This window comes from Schistocerca serialis, chromosome 12 (assembly GCF_023864345.2).
Source record: "Schistocerca serialis cubense isolate TAMUIC-IGC-003099 chromosome 12, iqSchSeri2.2, whole genome shotgun sequence".
Classification (NCBI taxonomy): Eukaryota; Metazoa; Arthropoda; class Insecta; order Orthoptera; family Acrididae; genus Schistocerca; species Schistocerca serialis.
Window position 1 is genome coordinate 3,708,940 of NC_064649.1, and position 23,793 is coordinate 3,732,732.

The 23,793-nt window shown below is 40.7% G+C and overlaps 1 protein-coding gene across 2 annotated transcripts in view; it reads left to right on the forward strand.

The window, feature by feature from the left end:
* The first annotated feature begins 908 nt into the window (after window positions 1–908).
* The window catches only part of LOC126428188 (uncharacterized), a 92,576-nt gene continuing 69,691 nt past the window's right edge, over window positions 909–23,793 (forward strand). For both annotated transcript variants that reach the window (XM_050090102.1, XM_050090103.1), the window contains exons 1-3: window positions 909–1,328; window positions 6,051–6,133; window positions 14,928–15,996. In XM_050090102.1, the coding sequence (XP_049946059.1) occupies window positions 1,310–1,328; window positions 6,051–6,133; window positions 14,928–15,996 (1,171 nt within the window). In that variant the 5' untranslated portion in view covers window positions 909–1,309. The remainder of the gene's footprint in view (window positions 1,329–6,050; window positions 6,134–14,927; window positions 15,997–23,793) is intronic.

Below are 23,793 nucleotides of genomic sequence, written 5' to 3' on the forward strand. Positions count from 1 at the left end.
ATACTGGATTATTATATACTGTGCATGTCTAGTAAATATACTGGATTATTTTACTATTACATTTGTAATGGCTATTTGTATTTTACTATACAACGTTCGTATTTACTGATTAGTTAAAGATAGCTAACTTCCCCATTACAAAATAATGTAAAATCAATTTATTAAAAATTACTTGCAAATATGTTCTCTTGACCTGTCCAATATCATATGTACAACTGTACAATTCCATGATTTGTATTAACTGTTTTGTTTAAGATAGATAATTGCCTTGCTACAAAATAATATAAAAATCAATTTATAAAAATTACTTGTAAATAGCTCTCTTGACCTGTCCAATATCATATTACAGCTGTAGAATACTATGATTGCCTGGATCAATAAAAATACAATACAATACAAATCAAATGATTAGAGAACTGTATGTAGCCAGATGAATAAATCATATTTCACTCATGTCTATGCATACATAGCAGCACTTTTCTAGCCGATGGCTGGTTTCCCCAAAAGATGTTTCCATGTATTATAATCGAATGAAAATAGCTAACATAGCATTTTGCATAGGTCTGAGATTTGGTTTGGTATCAATACGTAAAACCAGATATTTTGAAGCATCTACCCTAGCTACCTACTGGTCATCTAGTTTTTCTTACATATAAAGATCGTCGTTGAACCACATTGTCATATTCTGATTTCTCAGTTTCTTCGGATATCACTTGAATTAAAAGAGTGCATTTCGTCCATATCAAACATAAAAAGAGTAAAATGGGACTTAGTAATTCACAACTGATACATGGCTCTCGACTTGCCTGTTCTCACTCTCTCTGACATGCCATGTATCGAATGCGAACGCGGGAAGTATATTTTGTTGCTGTGCGTGTTTGAGTTCTGTGAGACTTGTTTATGTGTTGACAGGTTTGACTGCTCCTGGTATTCTGCTAACGGAACGGTGTTGTATGTGTACAAATTTTAAGGATAATCTAGTGAATGGAACTTTGCGAAATTTACGGGTCTTGAGCAGATGTGTTATTCGATGTGTTAAAATAAACACATTAGTTAACACCGCACAATTGGTGTCCAACAGCGAGTCTGTGACAGCTGTTAACACCAAAACTGCGTTTCGTTTTAAATACTCATATTTGTGTTTTGTGAGACTAATTCAGTCGCCGAATTGAGAAGTACAGATATCTGGAAAACTAGTATTGGCATAAACAAAAAACTTTGGATACTAGTGACATGCACCATCTTAGGATATAGGAAAATACATCCAAATGCTTGTTTTTCTAATATCACAATACCAATTTCATGTACGATGATCGGAGCAGAAAAAGGTTAGTGTTGCACGTTTGATAAACTACCTTTACAAACATAATTTTTATATTGAAATGTCGTTGTGGTTGCTTTTAATTTCCAGTAACAATTGTGTATGTCGTTTAGTGTGTAATAACTCGTGTTAAAACAAGTCAACTGATATTTGCAATTGAAGTGCCAACAGTGACTGAAGAGCTAGGTTTCTGACGTATTAACAAATACGAAGTGAAATTTTGGAAGAAACATTGTGCGCACTCGGTAACATACATTTGTTAATCCCCCTAAGCTCGAACTACCTCCTGTTAGACACAGAGTTCAGCGTTCTTCGGAATGAAAAGTGGTCTTGTAGGTCTATAATGAATCCAAAGGCCCGCATTTCTTTCGCCAACTCATATAGAAGGGAATCGATTGATCGTTATAGCTAATAGAGTTAATAGTAAACTGTCATTACCATTACATTTCAGCATTACATCTATGCCACGAAAACTTATAATAATAATAATAACATCATTTATCATCATCGTTATTCGATTTACTCATTGTGATTGGCGTAACATCAATTCCCGAACTTCGAATAGATGTCTTCAACGTTTTTTAATGTAATGAAGCACATTTATTGCCTATAAATAACCTCACTATCTTAAGGGCATTAAAGTACTATGCATCAAATACATAATATAATGCACATAATTATACAAAACTTCAATGGATTGATTGGCGACATTACAAGTTTATAATATAATTAATAATTACTTTTATAGTGTAGAAGGGGATGGCAGCTAACCAGCCATAGTGTTTGTTTGCTTGTTCAGAAATAGCTTTTATTCATTATTTATTTGTTTCTTGAACATTTAATACAGTGGTATAGGATGTGGCAAATACATTTAAGATATATTTACACAGTTATCCAACATGTATGAAGTTGGTTTATATCAGGCAATAGGGGAGCAGAAAGTTATGGCCTTTCAAACGGGACCATCCTAGCATTCGCTTTATAGACTCAGGGGAAACCAGTCAGGATGGCCATACCAGGGTTAAACTTCAGTCCTCAATAGTACCATGACATGGTACCACCTCACATGTTATTTGCTGTACAAACAAACAATAAATAATGCAATAATATATCTAGAATCTACGGTTAGCTCAATCCATATGCAAGAACTATAAACAATAACCTACTTGAATGTGAAAACTTGTATAGGTTCTGAAAGCTTATTTAATAATTAGTGCCCTGTTATTTCATAGCTGTTAATTGACTTTGGCAATATGTAGTACAATGTGTAGTTGGGTCGACAGATGTGCCCGATCCCACGCATCGGCTTTGACCCGTGACGTAAGGCTGTTGTCGTGTGTGACGTTCTATCCCGTGAGATTTCTTTTTAAAAAGACAAAAAACACTAATCAGCTACTTAAGCATCTTTATCTTCTATGGGTTGCAGGGGTTACGACCCCTGGGGGGCACTAGTGTAGCAGGGGATACAACCCGTCGGCTTTGGACAATGACGTCACAATTCGCCAAACGAGAAGCTATTCTTCTTAGTGTTGTAGCTCCCTTCAGTAGCTGATAAGTGTTTTTTGGCTTAAAAAAAATATCACGAGATAGAATAAACAGATCCACTTTATTAAGCAATCAGTAAAAAAACGAAACTGAAACATAACAGCAAAAGCGAAAATGGTAAACTGCTCTCTGGCGACTTGTGACGTCATTGTCCAAAGCCGACGGGTTGTATCCCCTGCTACACTAGACCCCCCCTGGGGAGGTGGGTGGGTATTCATGCGTGGCTGTCTTTACTTACACGTTGTAGCTACGCAAGGCGTCTAAATTTGTTTATATTTAGTTTGCCCCCCACCCAAAACACCCCATTTCGTGCGCTTGTCATTAGGCTTCTAGTGGAAAGAGTGTGTGTTTGTTTTTGTTTCCGCCATATTTGTGACGTCATGGGTCAAAGCAGACGGGCGGGATCGGACGCTTCCGTATTTCCGTATAGTTAAGGGTCAGACCATGATATTGTATGCCACAAGTACTGAAATTCAAAAATCTTTTAACCACCATAAAACTTTGTGCTATATCGTACAGAAAACTGTGTAGTTTCATATGCCATAGTCATTTTCCTTTTTAAAAAATTATATGTGATTTTTTTCTCACACATTTAGAAAAATAAAATATTTTCTGTATTGGAAGGACATTTCATTTTTATTATTTGTATCACACACATTGTTGATCCTGTGACAAAATCTATGTGGGCAGTTAAGTTAGCCTAACAGGAATACATTGTTATTAAAAGAAAGAATTTGGTATGTTTATCAAAGACATAAAATTTCCCCCAAAATTCTAAATATCCTTAATGAACAGTTAATATAAAATTTTCTTTTCCATAACTTCCAAATATAAGAGTATTATGATGTCTTCAGTAGCATAAATCCACATGAAACACGACTATTTAATAAATGTTTATTTTGTAAAACTTGTTACGGAAGGACATTTGTTATAAATGTCTATAGCCTGATTACTTCAAAAGCCTGAGTGAAGAATGCAGGCTATAATTTCATGTGCTATATACGCAAGTGTATCAAATATTTACATGCTGAGGGATCTTGTTAACATTGTTAGTATTTATCTGACAACTTCCAAATATTTTTATAATTATTAACAGTGAAGAAATATCGTAGCCTTCTCTGCGGAGGCTAGGTGACATTATTATGTGCAACACTTTTAAAAACATGTAAAAAGAATTTCTGTTTTTTGACTTTGTAATTTTTAATTTATACTCTAAACAAACACGGCATATGTTCGTCGTTGTGGCCATTCGTGCAGCCAGACGGCGTGTCATTTGTCGTGCCTGTGTAGAACGCAGCATAGTGGTTGCAGCTTAGCTTGTAGATCACGTGACTGCTAACACACGCAGACCTGCCATTGGTGGAACAAATGATGCTTGTGGCCAGTCTGGAGTAGGTGCGGGTGGAGGACACACGGGGGCAGGTCTGTTAGAGGGGTCGGGAGCAGGTGTCGTGTAGAGACAGACGAGGATACCGTGTAGGCCGGGTGGGTGGCGGAATACCACTGTGGGAGTGGTGGGAAGGATAGCGGGTAGAATATTCCTCATTTTGGGGCTCGACAAGATTTAGTCGAAACCCTGGTGAGGAGTGTGATTCGGTTACTCTAGTCCTGGTGTTTAGTTATGGGACGAGTGCTCTTGATGTAGTAGGTCGCCGGAGAGACGAGGCACGGGAGATCTGTTTCTGTAAAAGGTTGGGAGGGTAGTTAGTCTGTGAAGGCCTCAGTGAGACATTTGATATATTTCGAGTGAGACTGCTCGTAGGTTAGGAGGTCAGTTGAACATCGGGAAAGGTAGTGTTCAGTTGCAGCAAAGCCACTGGCATTAGGCATGTTAGTGGAGAGGGAAGTGACATTGAAAGTGTTGATCAGGATGCTGTGTGGTAAAGAAACAGGAATTGTGGAGAGTCTGTGGTGGAAATGATCGGTGTGTTTGATGTAGGTGCGTAGGTTGTGGGTAAAAGGTTGAAGGTATCACGAGAGCAGAGGTTCTTTCTGGTGGGCACAGAAACCAGCCACAATGGGTTTTGGGTTTATGGACTTTAGGAGGTGTGTAGAAGGTAGGAGAGTGGGTACACAGAGATGTGGGGGGAGAGTGAGAGAAAGAGAGAGAGAGAGAGAGAGAGGCGTGGGGGGGGGGGGGGGGGAAATCTCTGGGGAGAGATTCTGGGATAGGCTTAAGGGTCTGAGGACTGATTTAAGACTCTGTTGGATTTTTGGAATGGGGTCACTGTGGCAGGGTTTGTTGGTGGACGAATCTGACAGCTGGTGTAGTCCTTGCGGTTCAAAACCGCAGTGGTGGAGCCTTTGTCAGCAGGTGGGGCTGTAAGGATGGGATCAGACTTTGGGTGGATGATTGCGGTTGTGTCTGCAGATGTAAGGTTAGCTTCCACGTCGAGAGACTCGGGGGAATGACGGTGAGGCGAGGTTCGAGGTTAAGAAATTGTGATGTTGACAGGGGTGATTTGAGAGTAGTGGGGGATGTAGGAGTGAACTGAGTCGGGGGCAGTGTTCGGCACTGGCTTCGAGTCGAGTTTGGTCAGTAGGGTGGTGGCTGTAGGTACCTGGAGGAGGAGGGAAGTTCGGCACGACTGAATTTGGGACTGGGGCAAAACATAATGCCTTTGGAAAGGTCCGATACTTCTGTGGGAGTAAAGCTTTAGGAGGAAAGTTTCACGACTCTGAGGTCTTTTTAGTAGTTAACTGTGTCATTTTTGTCCAAGAGCCTAGTAACCTGCCAGGTTTTTTGCAATCGGCAAGGAGGCATTTTGTTATGGGACTAACCGTTATATGTGGAGTTATAAAACTCGATGTGTTACCCTTCCAGACATGCACCTTGAATTATTAAGTGTTTACTGTAATGATTAAAAGAGGAAGTAGCTGGCAAATAATCTTAAGATTTATATGTTTTGTGATACTGGAGACCCACGGGTAGGAGTGTGGAATACCTGCCTTGTAATATGCAAAGGTAACCACTCACTATATAATAGATGGGACTTTGAGCAGCAGGCTGACAAGGGTGAAGTCAATTTGTTCAGATTCAGATTTTTGCTAATAAAATGTTTTTGTAATTATCTCGAGCGTGTGCTCAGAATTGAAGTCCCTTATTTTAATGAAGAAAGTGCATTAGATTGTGCTTTTCATGTAGCCGTTGCAACGAATAATAATTGAATTGTATATCTTGCAGTGGCAGCGGCATGTGGTGTCGAGAGAAAGAGGCCGTTCGTGTCCTGCATCAGACTGAATGGAGTCCCCATTCTTCCACCACTAGTAAGTAGCTCTTTCCTTAATAATTTGTTAATTCTTTATTATGGTGTTTCAGTTTGATGCTGTATTACAGGGTTCCCACAATTTCTGGAAATTGGGGAATTTCAAACATGTCGGGGGGGGGGGGGGGGGGCCGTAGAAAAATCTCATTTTTGTCGCAGTAGATGAAACGGTTTGTTTACTGGTATGCCGTGCAGCTGAGTACGTGCGCTGCTTCCCCGCTCCCACATTCTTACTGCTGCTCCCCTTTTCTACCCCTCCCCTCAGCTTGCAGTCAGTGCTGCCACCGAGTCTTGCCGCCAGCCTAGCAGCTGCCGACGAGAGGCAGGGAGGCGTGAGGAGTGGTCTGTTTGGATCCGATACTCAGAGACTGCTGACACAGCGGCCGGAGGTCGCGGCCGTGTGTGCGTGAGTTGTCTCTGAGTGATTGTGTAAATGTTTGTGTGCTCTCATTTTCTGACAAAGCCTATGGCTGAAAATTTAGTTGTGAGAGTGTGATTGTCTTTCCTATGTGCCTGTCTGCGGCTCAGCAATCATCTTTACAGGGATTTGCCACCGATTCTCAGGGTATTCGAGCAAGTTATCTGCTGTGCGGATCGATCACCCTGGTCTCATTTCATCAACACGGTGTTTGTGACATGTAAATAAATGGTTCAAATGGCTCTGAGCACTATGCGACTTAACTTCTGAAGTCATCAGTCGCCTAGAACTTAGAACTAATTAAACCTAACTAACCTAAGGACATCACACACATCCATGCCCGAGGCAGGATTCGAACCTGCGACCGTAGCGGTCACGCGGTTCCAGACTGAAGCGCCTTTAATCGCACGGCCACACCGGCCGGCTGACATGTAAATAACTTTCCACACGAGTGGACTTGGAAAAGATAGGCTAAAACCGCAGGCCAATTTTGTGGGTGTATCCAATGGATCAGGCCTGCAGAACTGAAGCCCACAGCTTGTCACTAATGTGCAGATCCTGCCTGCTGTATCTAGTCTCACCGATCGGCCCGCAGGCTGGGTCTGTTCGTGTGTGACTTAATGTAGCGGATTTTTATGGTTTTTCCACGGACCTAGGATTGCAGTGCTTGTCGGCAGGCTGTTGGGGATATGTGAACAAACATTTTCCAGCGTGCATAGTGGCACACGAGATATGATGTGCAGAGTGCATTAGACTCTGTGGAATATACATGTTCCGTGTTTGTTGATGGGACAACATAATATAATTTGGTAGTCAAATGTATTAACATGTGTTCTGTGAATAAAGTATAAGTTTATTTTGTCCCTTAAATAGTAGTTACCTGTCATTTAGCTGTGTTAATCAGCATGAACTACGTCAGGTTATGGGCCCAGGTACTGGATTAAAGCGAAATAATAAGCTTTGAGGTGACATGTATTTGCGCAAAAGGTGCGCGGAAGTTTGGTTAAACTTGGATTGTGTAAGCTATACGAAGAAGAAAATAACTGTAAAATGAATACAACTCAGATACCGCAAATAGAGCAGCTTGTTGGGCACGAAAATTACACGACCTAGAAATTTGCCGTTGAGGCGTATTTGCACTTGGGTGACTAATGGGACGTTGTAAACGGTAAATTGGCACCTACGCAATCAAGTTTTGCAACTAAGGATTGGAAGGCGAAATCAAAACTAATCCTTTTGATTGATCCAGTGAATTATGTTCGCATAGAAAAGGCTACGTCACCAAAGGAGGTATGGGACAAACTGAAAAATGCATTTGAAGATGGTGGTTTAACCAGAAAAGTGGGATTACTTCGTGAGCTGATAACCACAAGATTGATTAAGTGTAAAAGCGTGGATGAATGTGTGAATAAAATAATTTCAATCTCTAATCATCTGAGGAATATCGGTTTTGAAATTGCGGATGAATGGATTGGAACTATATCGTTAGCTGGACTACCAGAGAAATATTTCCATTGATTATGGGTTTGGAAAGTTCCGGAACATCAATTACAGCGGATAGTGTTAAAGTATGATGTTCAGTCAAGGATTGACATTGGAATTTCCACAGTTGACAGATCTAAATTAAGGTGTGAACCTGCAGGAAAAGTGGATCTTAATTTGCTTGTGAATGGGGAAAAAGAAATCGTTGCTGCTCATGATGTACATTGTGTAAAGAATATTGCAACTAATTTGTTGTCAGTAAGCGAAATAGTAAAGAAGGGTAATAAAGTTATCTTTGATGTAGAGGGATATTGTAGCTACTGCAACTAACGTAAGAGGTATTTGCAAAGTGAATACAGTTCAAAATACTGCTGAAACAGGAAGTCACTCTGTTTATGCTGCAAAAGGTTTCTTGTGGCGTAGGAGACTTGGACATTTGAATAGGAAAAGTATGACTTTACTGAAGAATATAGCAACTGGGATGGAAAATTATGGAATGAATAATGTTCAATGTGAGGTATGTTTGCAAGGGAAGCAGGCTAGATTGCCATTTAAATAGAGTCATAGCAGATCTACCAAAGTCTTGCAACTCATACATTCAGATCTCTGTGGACCTATGGAGAATGAATCCTTAGGAGGTAGCTTCTATTTCCTGACATTCATAGTTGATTTTTCTAGATACATGCTTGTTTATTTTATAAGTAGTGAGGACCAAGTAATGATGTATTTTTTATTTATTGCAAAATGGTCGAAAGACGGACTGGGAAGAAAATTAAAATTATTAGATCAGACAATGGATCAGAATATGTAAACAGACGGTTTAAGAAACAGATGAATGGAATGGGTATTAGGCATCAGACTACAATTGGCTACAGTCCTCCTCAGAGTGGAGTTGTAGAACGAGCCAACAGAACCACTGTAGAAAAGGCAGGAAGTATGTTAAGCGATGCTGAGCTACGTAAGTGTTTTTGGGCAGAGACTCTGTCAACAGCAGTGTATTTAATTAACAGATCACCTACCAAAGCTGTGAGACACAAGACACCTTATGAAGTATGGATTAGGAAGAAACCAGATCTAAAGCACTTAAATCTTTGGATGTGAAGCCATGGTTCAGATTCCAAAACCATTAAGAGGAAAGTGGGGTGCAAAATCTCAAAAATATATTTTTGTCGGCTACTGTGAGGATTCAAAAGGCTACAGATTTTATAATCCTGTGAATAAGAAGATAAGTATTAGAGATGTAGTATTTTTGGAGGATTATAGACCTAAAATAAAGGAAAGTAGTCAAAGTGATACAGTAATGCAACCAAGCATAATGTGTGATAGTGCTGAAACAGAGATGGAAACTGAAACAGAGGAAGACAAGAATAAAGAGGAAGCTGATGCGCTACCCGAGAATCAAATTGAAGAAGAAGATTCAACAGAGGAAGTCAGTTTAAGGCAGTATTCACGTATAGCAAAACCAAAAGAATATCCAGATTATGAAATGTAATGCTGCCCAAACAATCAACAATGAACCAATCCCAGTTGATGAAGCTTTAGCAAGTTCAAATGCTCAAGATTGGAAAAAGGCTATTGAAAAGGAGCTGCAATCTTTTGTGGATAATGATACATATGAATGGGTTGACATGCCTGAAAATAAAAAGTCACTAAGAACAAGATGGGTGTTTAGTATTAAAAAACCTGAGAGTGAAATACCAAAATTCAAAACCAGACTGGTAGTTAAAGGATATTCCCTGAAAGAAGGAATAGATTACAATGAAACTTACTCGCCAGTGGTGAAGTATTCATCATTAAAATACCTTTTACCTCTGGCAGTAAAGGAAGACTTATTAATTCATCAAATGGATGTGAAAACAGCCTACCTGAATGGAAGACTGAAAGAGGAAATATATGTGATTCTACCTGATGAAGTTAAGTGACCTTATTAAGTTGTTGTTGTGGTCTTCAGTCCTGAGACTGGTTTGATGCAGCTCTCCATGCTACTCTATCCTGTGCAAGCTTTTTCATCTCCCAGTACCTACTGCAACCTACATCCTTCTGAATCTGCTTAGTGTATTCACCTCTTGGTCTCCCTCTACGATTTTTACCCTCCACGCTGCCCTCCAGTACTAAATTAGTGATCCCTTGATGCCTCAGAACATGTCCTACCAACCAGTCCTTTCTTCTGGTCAAGTTGTGCCACAAAATCCTCTTCTCCCCAATTCTATTCAATACCTCCTCATTAGTTATGTGATCTACCCATTTAATCTTCAGCATTCTTCTGTAGCGCCACATTTCGAAAGCTTCTATTCTCTTCTCGTCCAAACTATTTATCGTCCATGTTTCACTTCCATACATGGCTACACTCCATACGAATACTTTCAGAAATGACTTCCTGACACTTAGATCAATACTGGATGTTAACAAATTTCTCTTCTTCAGAAACGCTTTCCTTGCCATTGCCAGCCTACATTTTATATCCTCTCTACTTCGACCATCATCAGTTATTTTGCTCTCCAGATAGCAAAACTCCTTTACTACTTTAAGTGCCTCATTTCCTAATCTAATTCCATCAGCATCACCCGAATTAATTAGACTACATTCCATTATCCTTGTTTTGCTTTTGTTGATGTTCATCTTATATCCTCCTTTCAAGACACTGTCCATTCCATTCAACTGCTCTTCCAAGTCCTTTGCTGTCTCTGACAGAATTACAATGTCATCAGCGAACCTCAAAGTTTTTATTTCTTCTCCATGAATTTTAATACCTACTCCGAATTTTTCTTTTGTTTCCTTTACTGCTTGCTCAATATACAGATTGAACATCATCGGGGAGAGGCTACAACCCTGTCTTACTCCCTTCCCAACACTGCTTCCCTTTCATGCCCCTCGACTCTTATAACTGCCATCTGGTTTCTGTACAAATTGTAAGTAGCCTTTCGCTCCCTGTATTTTACCCCTGCCACCTTTAGAATTTGAAAGAGAGTATTCCAGTCAACATTGTCAAAAGCTTTCTCTAAGTCTACAAATGCTAGAAACATAGGTTTGCCTTTCCTTAATCTTTCTTCTAAGAAGTCGTAAGGTCAGTATTGCCTCACGTGTTCCAGTGTTTCTACGGAATCCAAACTGATCTTCCCCGAGGTCGGCTTCTACTAGTTTTTCCATTCGTCTGTAAAGAATTCGTGTTAGTATTTTGCAGCTGTGACTTATTAAACTGATAGTTCGGTAATTTTCACATCTGTCAACACCTGCTTTCTTTGGGATTGGAATTATTATATTCTTCTTGAAGTCTGAGGGTATTTTGCCTGTTTCATACATCTTGGTCACCAGATGGTAGAGTTTTGTCAGGACAGGCTCTCCCACGGCCGTCAGTAGTTCTAATGGAATGTTGTCTACTCCGGGGGCCTTGTTTCGACTCAGGTCTTTCAGTGCTCTGTCAAACTCTTCACGCAATATCGTATCTCCCATTTCATCTTCATCTACATCCTCTTCCATTTCCATAATATTGTCCTCAAGTACATCGCCCTTGTAACGGCCCTCTATATACTCCTTCCATCTTTCTGCTTTTCCTTCTTTGCTTAGAACTGTGTTTCCAACTGAGCTCTTGATATTCATACAAGTCGTTCTCCTTTCTCTAAAGGTGTCTTTAATTTTCCTGTAGGCGGTATCTATCTTACCCCTAGTGAGATAGGCCTCTACATCCTTACATTTGCCCTTAGCCATCCCTGCTTAGCCATTTTGCACTTCCTGTCGATCTCATTTTTGAGACGTTTGTATTCCTTTTTGCCTGTTTCACTTACTGCATTTTTATAGTTTCTCCTTTCATCAATTAAATTCAATATTTCTTCTGTTACCCAAGGATTTCTACTAGCCCTCGTCTTTTTACCTACTTGATCCTCTGCTGCCTTCACTACTTCATCCCTCAAAGCTACCCATTCTTCTTCTACTGTATTTATTTCCCCCATTCCTGTCAATTGCTCCCTTATGCTCTCCCTGAATCTCTGTACAACCTCTGGTTCTTTTAGTTTATCCAGGTCCCATCTCCTTAAATTCCCACCTTTTTGCAGTTTCTTCAGTTTTAATCTACAGGTCATAACCAATAGATTGTGGTCAGAGTCCACATCTGCCCCTGGAAATGTCTTACAATTTAAAACCTGGTTCCTAAATCTCTGTCTTACCATTATATAATCTATCTGATACCTTTTAGTATCTCCAGGGTTCTTCCATGTATACAACCTTCTTTCGTGATTCTTAAACCAAGTGTTAGTTATGATTATGTTGTGCTCTGTGCAAAATTCTACCAGGCGGCTTCCTCTTTCATTTCTTAGCCCCAATCCATATTCACCTGCTATGTTTCCTTCTCTCCCTTTTCCTACACTCGAATTCCAGTCACCCATGACTATTAAATTTTCTTCTCCCTTCACAATCTGAATAATTTCTTTTATTTCATCATACATTTCTTCAATTTCTTCGTCATCTGCAGAGCTAGTTGGCATATAAACTTGTACTACTGTAGTAGGTGTGGGCTTCGTATCTATCTTGGCCACAATAATGCGTTCACTATGCTGTTTGTAGTAGCTTACCTGCATTCCTATTTTCCTATTCATTATTAAACCTACTCCTGCATTACTCCTATTTGATTTTGTGTTTATAACCCTGTAGTCACCTGACCAGAAGTTTTGTTCCTTCTGCCACCGAACTTCACTAATTCCTACTATATCTAACTTCAACCTATCCATTTCCCTTTTTAAATTTTCTAACCTACCTGCCCGATTAAGGGATCTGACATTCCACGCTCCGATCCGTAGAACGCCAGTTTTCTTTCTCCTGATAACGACGTCCTCTTGAGTAGTCCCCGCCCGGAGATCCGAATGGGGGACTATTTTACCTCCGGAATATTTTACCCAAGAGGACGCCATCATCATTTAACCATGGAGTAAAGCTGCATGCCCTCGGGAAAAATTACGGCTGTAGTTTCCCCTTGCTTTCAGCCGTTCGCAGCACCAGCACAGCAAGGCCGTTTATTAAGGGAAATTGAGAATTCGGTGTTTGAAGAAAGGTATATACGGATTAAAGCAAAGTGGCCATTGCTGGAATAAGTGTTTGCATAAAAGGCAGATCCCAGTATATATATTATAAAAGGAGCAATGAAGAAATTGTAATCATGGCCATAGGGGCAGATGATTTTTTATTTTAACCAAAAGTGAAAGCCAGATGGACTTTTTTAAAGAACAGTTATGGTCAGAATTTAATATGCATGATTTAGGGCAAATTAATCAATACTTAGGCACGAAGATTCTAAGAAGTGCCAACAGAGAACCATATGCGACTGGAACAGAAAAGGGAGGTAACGACAGTGGCACGTAAAGTGCCCTCCGCCACACACCGTTGGGTGGCTTGCGGAGTATAAATGTAGATGTAGATGCAATCGACTACTGGGCGGATATCGCAGATGTTAGTGCTAATTTTACTGGATACAATTTCCTTGCCGGTAACTGCATCAATTGCTCAAAGCCCGGATGTGATAGAATTTGCTGTCTTTAATGTACAATGTGAACGGCAGCGGTCTACCTTAGACGTAGCAGCCGTTACTCCAGCGTCTGTGGAGGACTCTTTGTGCAGGAGAGAGTGCTCGGCCTCTGACCTCCCTGTCGGGAAATTTTCATTGCTGTCACAAACCCAGTTGGATGCACTCTGGTAACAGATTTTCTTCAGAAGGTATCAGTGTGGTTTCGCAGTCCTCACTTGCAATGAAACTGCTTTACTGTATTTTCACGTGGGCAGTGAGTTCAGTTGTCCCACTTCAAACACTCTAGCCACAGGTGCTGGTTATATTGGTTATGCTGACGGCATTTCTATGCAAACGAGGTGCCAGTTATGATACTGGGCGATGCAGAAGGTAGTGTGTGATGTCGAGGTGTCTGTTTCTAAGGAAACGGTAGAGTTGGGTGCTCGTACAGAATGTACCACTGCTGCCTCTCACAGTTATTGTTCAGTTGTCCATTAAATACAACCGTAAGTACGAGCAGTGTAGGGGGAACGAGCAGCTCTGGGGTGAACACCACAAATGTTTCTACAGTAATGATGATGTACAAAGATAGCTGTTTGTCTTTGCACTTAATTTATTCTCGAATAATTTACTTTTGATTATAAATATGCACGATTTTCAGTTTATAGGCCATACATTATTTACATTGATATTTATGACAAATATGGTTTTGGACAGTTTATCAGCTGAGGAATTAACGTGTTGTCACACCTTTGACATCTTCGGGTTGCGATGCCGACATATTGTTGCCAGGGTGGTCAGAAACAGTCTGAAAAGCCTGTAAGAGTATTGTACGGTACGTTGTGCTCGGACATAATTGTTAAGAAAAAAACTTGTATGTTGCACCATTTCCGACTTAATTAGCATTGCGTGTGCAAATTCGAATGGGCCTCCAGGTACAATAGTGTCAGTTGTTCTCGTGGCACAGGTGATGGTGCACGAGACTTCCCAGACTTTGGCTCGAGCTTGACCCTTACCACTGTCACGTGCCCAATTTTTGTATCTCTCTCTTGTTCGGTTTTAGGAAACCGAACGGAGAACACGTTTATCAACTCCTCTGTGGGGGGTCGCTCTAATTTGAGCACAAAGTGGTCCAATTGGCTAATTTCGATGCCGATTAACTCTGTAACGTCACTATATAGTGAATATTTTCGTAACCGTTATTTCTCAGCACAACGCAGCTTGCAACACTCTTACTAGCTATTCAGGCTGTTTTTTACCACCCTCTATAGTTTCCCTTTTTATAGGTATCACTTCCTTTGTATCATTTCTAGTCAAATCTAATTTTTTAATACCTTTAAGTGTGTCACAGTTGCTCTTCCATAATACTTATTTACTTTAATTGTTGTTGGTTGTTATTTTCAGCTGGACAAAAGCACCAAAACAATGGCAATGGAAGCAAAGAACAGGGCATTGCAGTTGGAAATGCAGCTGGGGTGGACTGATGGCTACCGAGAACAAAAGTGTGCCGAAAAGTTGGCAGAGAAAAGGAGAGAATATGCGGTTAGCTTGTCAGTTCAGAACGGTACGTGTGACAGAGGTCCCAGAGATGCGAGCGAGGCTTTCCCGCAGTGTACTTGTGGTGGAAAAGGACGACATCACATCTCGAGGAGAGTTACCTCCGCACCGTGTCTGACGGACGGGTCACCGAATGCCGTGCCGTGGAAGTCGCAGACGGGCAGCTCTTCTGCCAGAAGGTCGACGATCCTTCCTTTCTCTCAGTCTACGGGGTCGACAAAAGTTTTGAGAAAGTGCAGTTCTGCAGAATACCTGCCAGTGAAACGGCAGAGCGAAAATAAGTCGGATTCGGAGTGCACCCTCTGTAGGTGCGTCAGAGAACCCGATCGAGCTGTCGTATCTAGCAGCCGGTCATTTTCCTCGGAGCAGCAGAGAGCCAGAAATTCCAAAGTCAGTTTGCCAGCTAAGGTTCGTGACAGAAACGGGCCACAGATCACATACATGAAAGGCGGGGGTGTCGCGTCTGCCGAGTCCGAGCTCTCTCTCGTGTCGGCGTCGCCCCAGAAGAACGACCCGAGTGACAATTCTGCTTCCGACTCCACATGGGCGGTGAGCTTCTACAGACAGCTGTTCCCCCTGGAGAACGAGGACAGGAACTTCGACTCCGACTCGTCAGACGAGGTCGACGGGAGGCAGCCGCCGGGAACTGGGGGCTCGGGAGGCGGCTCGCACAGCGCGTCGTCGGACTACGTCACGGCACGGGAGAGCGGCACGGTGCTGCTGGACATCCCACCCACACCCGGTGCCGACGACGACCAGAGCGGCGGCTACCGGCTCGTTCGCCAGGGCTCGTACGTCCTGGATAAGCCCAGCGAGGCACTGTTGGACCACCTGAAGAAACAGAGCACAGGCGAAACTGGGCTTCATCGGCCTGTCAGACCTATGAAAGAATCATCAGTCCAGACAGAAATAGTTGGTAAGTCAGTTTTTGTTCTTATGTAATCTGTTTTCTGTAGTTTTTTTTTTTGCAGGTATCAGTTGGTACTCCTTTATGTGTAGCAATTGGAGATTATATGTGATAGTTCCCAAAATATGAATTTTGATGGAAAGTGTTGTGACCTCCCCTGCTCCCTTTGCTCCTGTTGTGACTTGCCAATCTTTCAAAGTGCTGCCGCGCAGTTACGCGCGTCCTCTACATGCGGCGCTATCTGCCGGCCGTGCAGCAGCAGCAGCAGCGCCACCTAAGTGGCCAGCCAGCCAGCGACCGCTAGACTTGGACTCAGTTATGATTTGACTGTTAAAGTGTACACACGTCTTACTTTGTTTACTTGATCTGTGACTCTCATGTATTGCGTCATCCTTGAAATATATTTGTTCAAAGTTATAACGGCTCCATTTCTTTCGCTGATCTCTCCTCTTCTTTCTTCCTTCTTCGTACCGCGGCTATATCTCAGGGTTTTCAATGCAGAAATGTAGTGAGAAGGGACACGTGTGTTGTGGTTGACGATATTGTAGTGCTGTGAGGGAGCATCACTCGTGCCTCTGGTTTGAGAGGACTGACGACCGAAGTGCAAAAATTTCTTAAAAGAGAAACAGGTACGTGCTCTCTTTTCTTTTAAAACTATAAATAGTAGCGTAGGTAGTACTATATATCGTGCTACTAAACTGAATAAGCGCTACACCATTGATGGTGTTTCAATCTCAAAAGAAATTTATTATACCAGTTAACTGAAATAAAATAAAAAAAAAAACTCGTCCAATCCAGAAGTCACACACAGTTAAAGTAATCAGTTTCTGATGTGTATGTAGTGGTTGTTAATACTTAAAAGATAGTTTCAATAATTCTATCACTGTCCATTTATGAGTTGCTAAGCAACGTATCAACAAGCTGATTATACAATGATTAATATTTGTCGTATCCCGACAGTAAATCGCTTCTCGCTTGCATTAGTAATCAAGACGATTACTATGCCGCTCATATAAGTCTTTGATAGTTATTATCGAGCTAATGTCTGTAAATTGCGGTTAATGTTACAGAATCTCACAGGCTACGATAATGCCCGATATCCAGCCGCGTATCTTAAACTCTGCGCTGATATTTGAGAATTCGCGTGCGATTTGTTTGCACCAAAGTCAGGCCATGATTCCCTAGAATAATTTTTAAATAAACTGCTGGTTGTAAATTAACGATTCTATGCCCTTCATGTAAGCTGCTGCATATCCGCACTCGACGACTACTTGATCGCGCACTCGAGCAACACAGAAGTTTTTTGTTCTTACAAAGAGAGAACATATCATGGGTAATGCAAGAAGGTGATTTACTGTGTCAAAACATATTTATATCTATCTCATTAAAATTCACCATCTATTAAATGTTGTACATAATTAAATTCTTTACTTTGTAATTAATCAATAAAATTTAGAAATGAATGACACATATCAAAAAATCTCAAGTTCATATGATGTCATAGGTCACTACTGGTTTCGACTCCTCTACACTCAAGTGACAGAAAGGAGATTCGACTATATAGGACATACTCATGTAATGTTAAATCACCCCCCCCCCCCCCCCCCCCCCCCCGACCCTTAATATCTTTGAAAGGTCACAGATATTGGAGGTTTCTCTGAATGATGTCAATATGGTGTTGTGTACTGTTGTTTTTGGACCAGTCATTCACGCACTCATATGACAAGTTACGAACATCGTACATTGATCTTTACAACATTGATTAAATTTGGGGCCTAACAGAATTTGCCCATTAAATAAACCACAAATGTCATAATACTTGTCCAAACTTTTTAAGCACCTTTTCACACAAATATTACACTTTCACTTCACTGCACTAACTTCACAACACTATTAGTTGAGAAGCCCTTCTTTAACTGACTGCACAAAGCAGGGACTGCAGCCAGATCCGATAGAAAAATGATCAAGGCAACGGCTGCCACCAAGCTGATCAGGCTGCTAAAGACAACTCGGTTGTGTTCTTCGGCTCTTCGTCTTTCGACGATCCCAGTACTGCTGCTCGTCGATCGTCGATTCCAGATTTTAAACAGGCCGCTCGTATTGCCGGGTTATTTAATAGTTCAGCTGATAGTGTCATCCCCGTTTCTCAACCGTGCGTGTTTCTTTTCTTTGGTGTCACCATTGTATCCTTGACATTTCATGTTTATCAACACGTATGTGTTAATGTAATCTGTTCCAGCTCTCATTTACAATTATACGGCGAATGATTCCCAACTTTAATTTAATAAGAGATATTATCAGTCTTAATACATCTTACCACTGCTGTGCATTTACTATACTCCATTTGTTGATTGTTGAATACAGACTTCACTATTGTGTGATACATTGTACGAATCTGTTGTGAGTTCTCATCAATGTTGGATTGGTTTATCCTTCAGAGATACAGTGAGTATATTTATTGTGTTTTTGCTTGCAAGTCACTTTTACATTGTGTCATAATACTCTTCCATTTTATATTAAAATCCTTTCCTATCTGCCATTGTTTCTAAATTACTTCGATGAACCATTCCAGTGTTTCCATCATTTTCGTGTTTACACGATGTTTGTCCTCCCATTTTGTACCTTACTGGTGATTATTTTTTGATAATAGTCATAAAATTATTTTACATATCTTGTGTCCAGATTCACTGTAATTGACAATGAATTCTCCAATGTGATCTGTTGTAGGTCATCTTCTCGACGATGATGATCTCCTTTTCCTTTTCCGTATACATGTTTCCTTTTATCAAGTCATGTCCTTTTTCTTTCTCATACCCACTATACACACACACACACACACACACACACACACACACACACACACACACACACACACACAAAATTACTTTTCATCTTAATACGAGGGCAGTTCAATAAGTAATGCAACACATTTTTTTTCTGAAACAGGGGTTGTTTTATTCAGCATTGAAATACACCAGATTATTCCCCAATCTTATAGCTACACAACACTATTTTTCAACGTAATCTCCTTTCAATGCTACGGCCTTACGCCACCTTGAAATGAGGGCCTGTATGCCTGCACGGTACCATTCCACTGGTCGATGTCGGAGCCAACGTCGTACTGCATCAATAACTTCTTCATCATCCGCGTAGTGCCTCCCACGGATTGCGTCCTTCATTGGGCCAAACATATGGAAATCCGACGGTGCGAGATCGGGGCTGTAGGGTGCATGAGGAAGAACAGTCCACTGAAGTTTTGTGAGCTCCTCTCGGGTGCGAAGACTTGTGTGAGGTCTTGCGTTGTCATGAAGAAGGAGAAGTGCGTTCAGATTTTTGTGCCTACGAACACGCTGAAGTCGTTTCTTCAATTTCTGAAGAGTATCACAATACACTTCAGAGTTGATCGTTTGACCATGGGGAAGGACATCGAACAGAATAACCCCTTCAGCGTCCCAGAAGACTGTAACCATGACTTTACTGGCTGAGGGTATGGCTTTAAACTTTTTCTTGGTAGGGGAGTGGGTGTGGCGCCACTCCATTGATTGCCGTTTTGTTTCAGGTTCGAAGTGATGAACCCATGTTTCATCGCCTGTAACAATCTTTGACAAGAAATTGTCACCCTCAGCCACATGACGAGCAAGCAATTCCGCACAGATGGTTCTCCTTTGCTCTTTATGGTGTTCGGTTAGACAACGAGGGACCCAGCGGGAACAAACCTTTGAATATCCCAACTGGTGAACAATTGTGACAGCACTAAGTTGAGCACTGAGTTGTTTGATGGTGATCTGTCGATCATCTCGAACGAGTGCGTTCGCACGCTCCGCCATTGCAGGAGTCACAGCTGTGCACGGCCGGCCCACACGCGGGAGATCAGACAGTCTTGCTTGACCTTGCGGCGATGTTGGCACACGCTTTGCCCAACGACTCACCGTGCTTTTGTCCACTGCCAGATCACCATAGACATTCTGCAAGCGCCTATGAATATCTGAGATGCCCTGGTTTTCCGCCAAAAGAAACTCGATCACTGCCCATTGTTTGCAACGCACATCCGTTACAGACGCCATTTTAACAGCTCCGTACAGCGCTGCCACCTGTCGGAAGTCAATGAAACTATACGAGACGAAGCGGGAATGTTTGAAAATATTCCACAAGAAATTTCCGGTTTTTTCAACCAAAATTGGCCGAGAAAAAAAATGTGTTGCATTACTTATTGAACTGCCCTCGTACTATTATTAATAACATATTCTTCATAACATATAAAAATGTGAGAAAAATATTTACAAATCTTAAATCAATTCTTCAGTCCTCTGAATAACACTTTTGGAATCCGTTAGCATTCTCTCTCTCTCTCTCTCTCTCTCTCTCTCTCTCTCTCTCTCTCTCTCTCTCTCTCTGTAATGGAAAATCTGTTATCCAATTATTTTTCCAATTCGGATATATCTTTTTTCTTCTTATGACTTTCTTCATTCCATCTCCTCATAAAAAATACTTTTTACTATGTATATATACTATTTTCATAACAAAGAAAAAGCAAATACTCTTCTTAACCGTATATTACCAACATACAATAGCAGTCATGATATGCCTTTGTATTATTCATAAGGCTTCATTCCATTAATGGTGTCTCAGTATCAAATTTCTTTTTTCTTTTTCTTTCTTGCAGTTTATTTCCATATTATTGTTCTTCTCTTCTTACTGAAAGCATTTCTTAATTTCTGTATGGTGAAACAGTCCCTTTACGATATCTGAGTCACAGTCACCTAATATGTAACTTCCTTCATGTGGTATTTGAATTATCTTGTAAGGCCCGGTATACAAATACTGCCACTTTTTGTTAAGTTTCTTCTTGCTGGATGGTTTTGGATGATTTCTTAATAGTATTCTCTCACCAACTGTATATGTGATTACTTTCTTTGCACTTTTGTCAAACTTTACATTCCGTAGTTTAGCCTGATGTTTTAGGTTCTCATAAACTTTTTGCACAATATCCCCTTGTGTATGATCATCTTCTTGAATTCTGGGCCAATTTCTTAACCAATCTTGAAATTCGTTTCTTCCACGCATTGTCTGGTTCGGTGAATATCCAGTAGAACCATGTGGTCGGTCATTGTAGATCCTCTCGAAATCTGGCAACCGATCAGTCCATTGGTATTGTCGCTGTGGTGTGTGTGCCCGTAGAAAGCGGTTTAATTCCCAAAATAGTCTCTCCATCGGATTCCCACAAGGATAAAACTGGGATATGTATATATGTTTGATGTTATGTTCCTTCCACAGTCCACTAGTAAAATATGCTGCATTGTCTGTCAGAATCATTTTCGGTTTCCCATAATCAGTAATGTAACTGATGATAAATCTCCATAACATTGGTCAGACATGTAGACTCTGTAACGGATATAATTTGACATATTTTGAAAAAATGTCGTAACAAGCCAGTATATACGTAAATCTTCCTCGTGCAGTTGGACACGGACCACACACATCGCAAGCTATTAGTGTTAAAGGTCGGTAAGGAATTGTAGGATGTAGTTCGATTCTTCGACAATAATTTATGGGTTTGCTCTGTTGGCATATTTTGCGTTTCTTCAGAATATTGTTCGCTAGTCGTTCTAGGTTCGGATAATAGCAATATTCACCCAAAGTAATGGCTCTATATAACCCTGTGGGACACAAACTTTCCAGTTGGTATTGGTAGATTCTTCCCTAAATAATACCTCAGATCGTACAGTATATTGATATTTAGTACCAGTAGGATTTTTGTGCATTATCTTGTCCCTAACAGGCTTCCAGTGTAGGTCTTCTTCTTGTAACTGTGGCAGCTTTTGACACAGCTCTGAAACTTGCCTTCATAATAATTTTCTGATATGTCCATTACTTTAAAATTTAAAGAAAGTTCATCATCGTCTTCATTCGTTCTCCCTTTTGATAGTAGAGATAAAGCATCAGAAGTTACATTGTCTATTCCCCTTATGTATTGCACCGAAATGTTGTATTCTTGTAACAAGAAGGCCCATCGGATTAACCGTGAATGAAACGTTTGACCTGTCAAGATATGTGGTAAAGCCTTACGATCACAGTATATCGTAGTCCTCTTGCCATAAACAATATATCTGAACTTCCTGAGTACCCAAACGACAGCTTAAACCTCTTAATTCAGTGGTACAATATGCTGTCTCGCATTTAGACAATGTTCTGATTGCAAACCCTATAATTTTGATGACATTCAGGTCACACGGATCATCTATTTGAGACAATGTGGCACCTAAACCTGTTTCTGAAGCATTCATTGCAATACAAATGTCCTGTTCCAGATTCGGATGGTGCAGAAGTTGTGCAGAAGTTGTGCATTAATCAAAGGATGCCGGATTTTATCAAATGCTTGGCTGCATTCCTGGATCCATTTCCAAGTAACGTTCTTTCGCTGTGGTTGTAGTAAACAGTCTTGGCTAATTATTTGGTCAGCTAGAAGTCGACGGAAGAATGAAGCGAGCCCCAAAAAATACTTTAATTCTTTTTTACTTCGAGGATATGGGTACTTTTTGATAATGTTCATCTTCTTGGGGTTGGACATAATTTCGTTCGGTGTAATTGTGTGTCCGAGAAAATTTGTTTGATTCTTGGCGAATTCACTGTCACTCCGTACTCTGAGAATTTCATTAATACTTTCTCTAACAAATTGAGACGCTCCTCCCTCGTCGTAGTCACAATCAAAAGGTCGTCTACTTACAAAGTAACTTTGTCAAGGAGATCTCGTCCTTGTACGGTATATAATGCAGAAATAAATACTCCTCTGCTGATGTTTAAGCTGAATGGCATAACCGTGAATTGATAGCTTCTCCCAAGAAAGGTAGAAGCAGTGTACTTCTGTGATTCAGGTGATATTCTCGTCTGCCAATGGGAACTCCTCATATCCAGGGATGTCAAAAAGCGGGCACCATTAAACTTCTGAATAAGTTCTTCTAAATTCTCAAGTCTCGTTTGTACTGGAATAATAATTTTGTTAATTTCCCTAGCATCAAGAACTAGTCTTACATCACCATTCGGTTTTATGACAGCCAAGAGAGGGCTTGAATATTGAGAACTAGAGGCTTCTATTATTCCTCACTCTAACGTCTTAGTGATTTATTTTATCACTGCCTCTCTCTTAGATCACGAAATAGGGTATGAAGTGCGACAAAAGGCTTCATGAGGATAGGTTTGCATATTAAACTCGATCTCTTTGATGATTCCTGGACGTTCACTAAATACTGATGCATAATTAATTCACAAACATAGTAAGTCTTCCTTTGTCTCATATTGTGCCTTGATCTATCTCTTCTTCAGAAGATTCAATAAAATGAATTTCATTTGCTGAATCGCACTTAACACCAATACAGCTAACCATTAGCTTTATACAACTTTGCTCTGGGACTAGTTGCCCCTTCATCACAGGAACTGTCATAATCTCACTTCCAGTGTTCAAAGTACATGTCCTTTCTTTCAAATTAATTACTGCTCTGGCTCTACTCAAAAAACCAAGACACCAAACACAGGGTACGGCCATTTTCGAAACAATCAGGAAGGTACTATCTGTAGCAGCCCCCCGCATTATAATGTCGACTTGTACCTGTTTTGAGATTCTCTGTGCTTTCGCACCAAATGCGCCAGATACAGTGCATCCAGTAACAGGAAACTTTAATACTCTCCGTCCTCTGCTGATCTGTTTATAACACGCTTGCGTCATTATGCTAATTTTTGCTCCTGTGTCGATCAAGATCTCAATATCGATATCATTTACTACTGCTTGTACAGCTTGTAAGATTCGTCCAC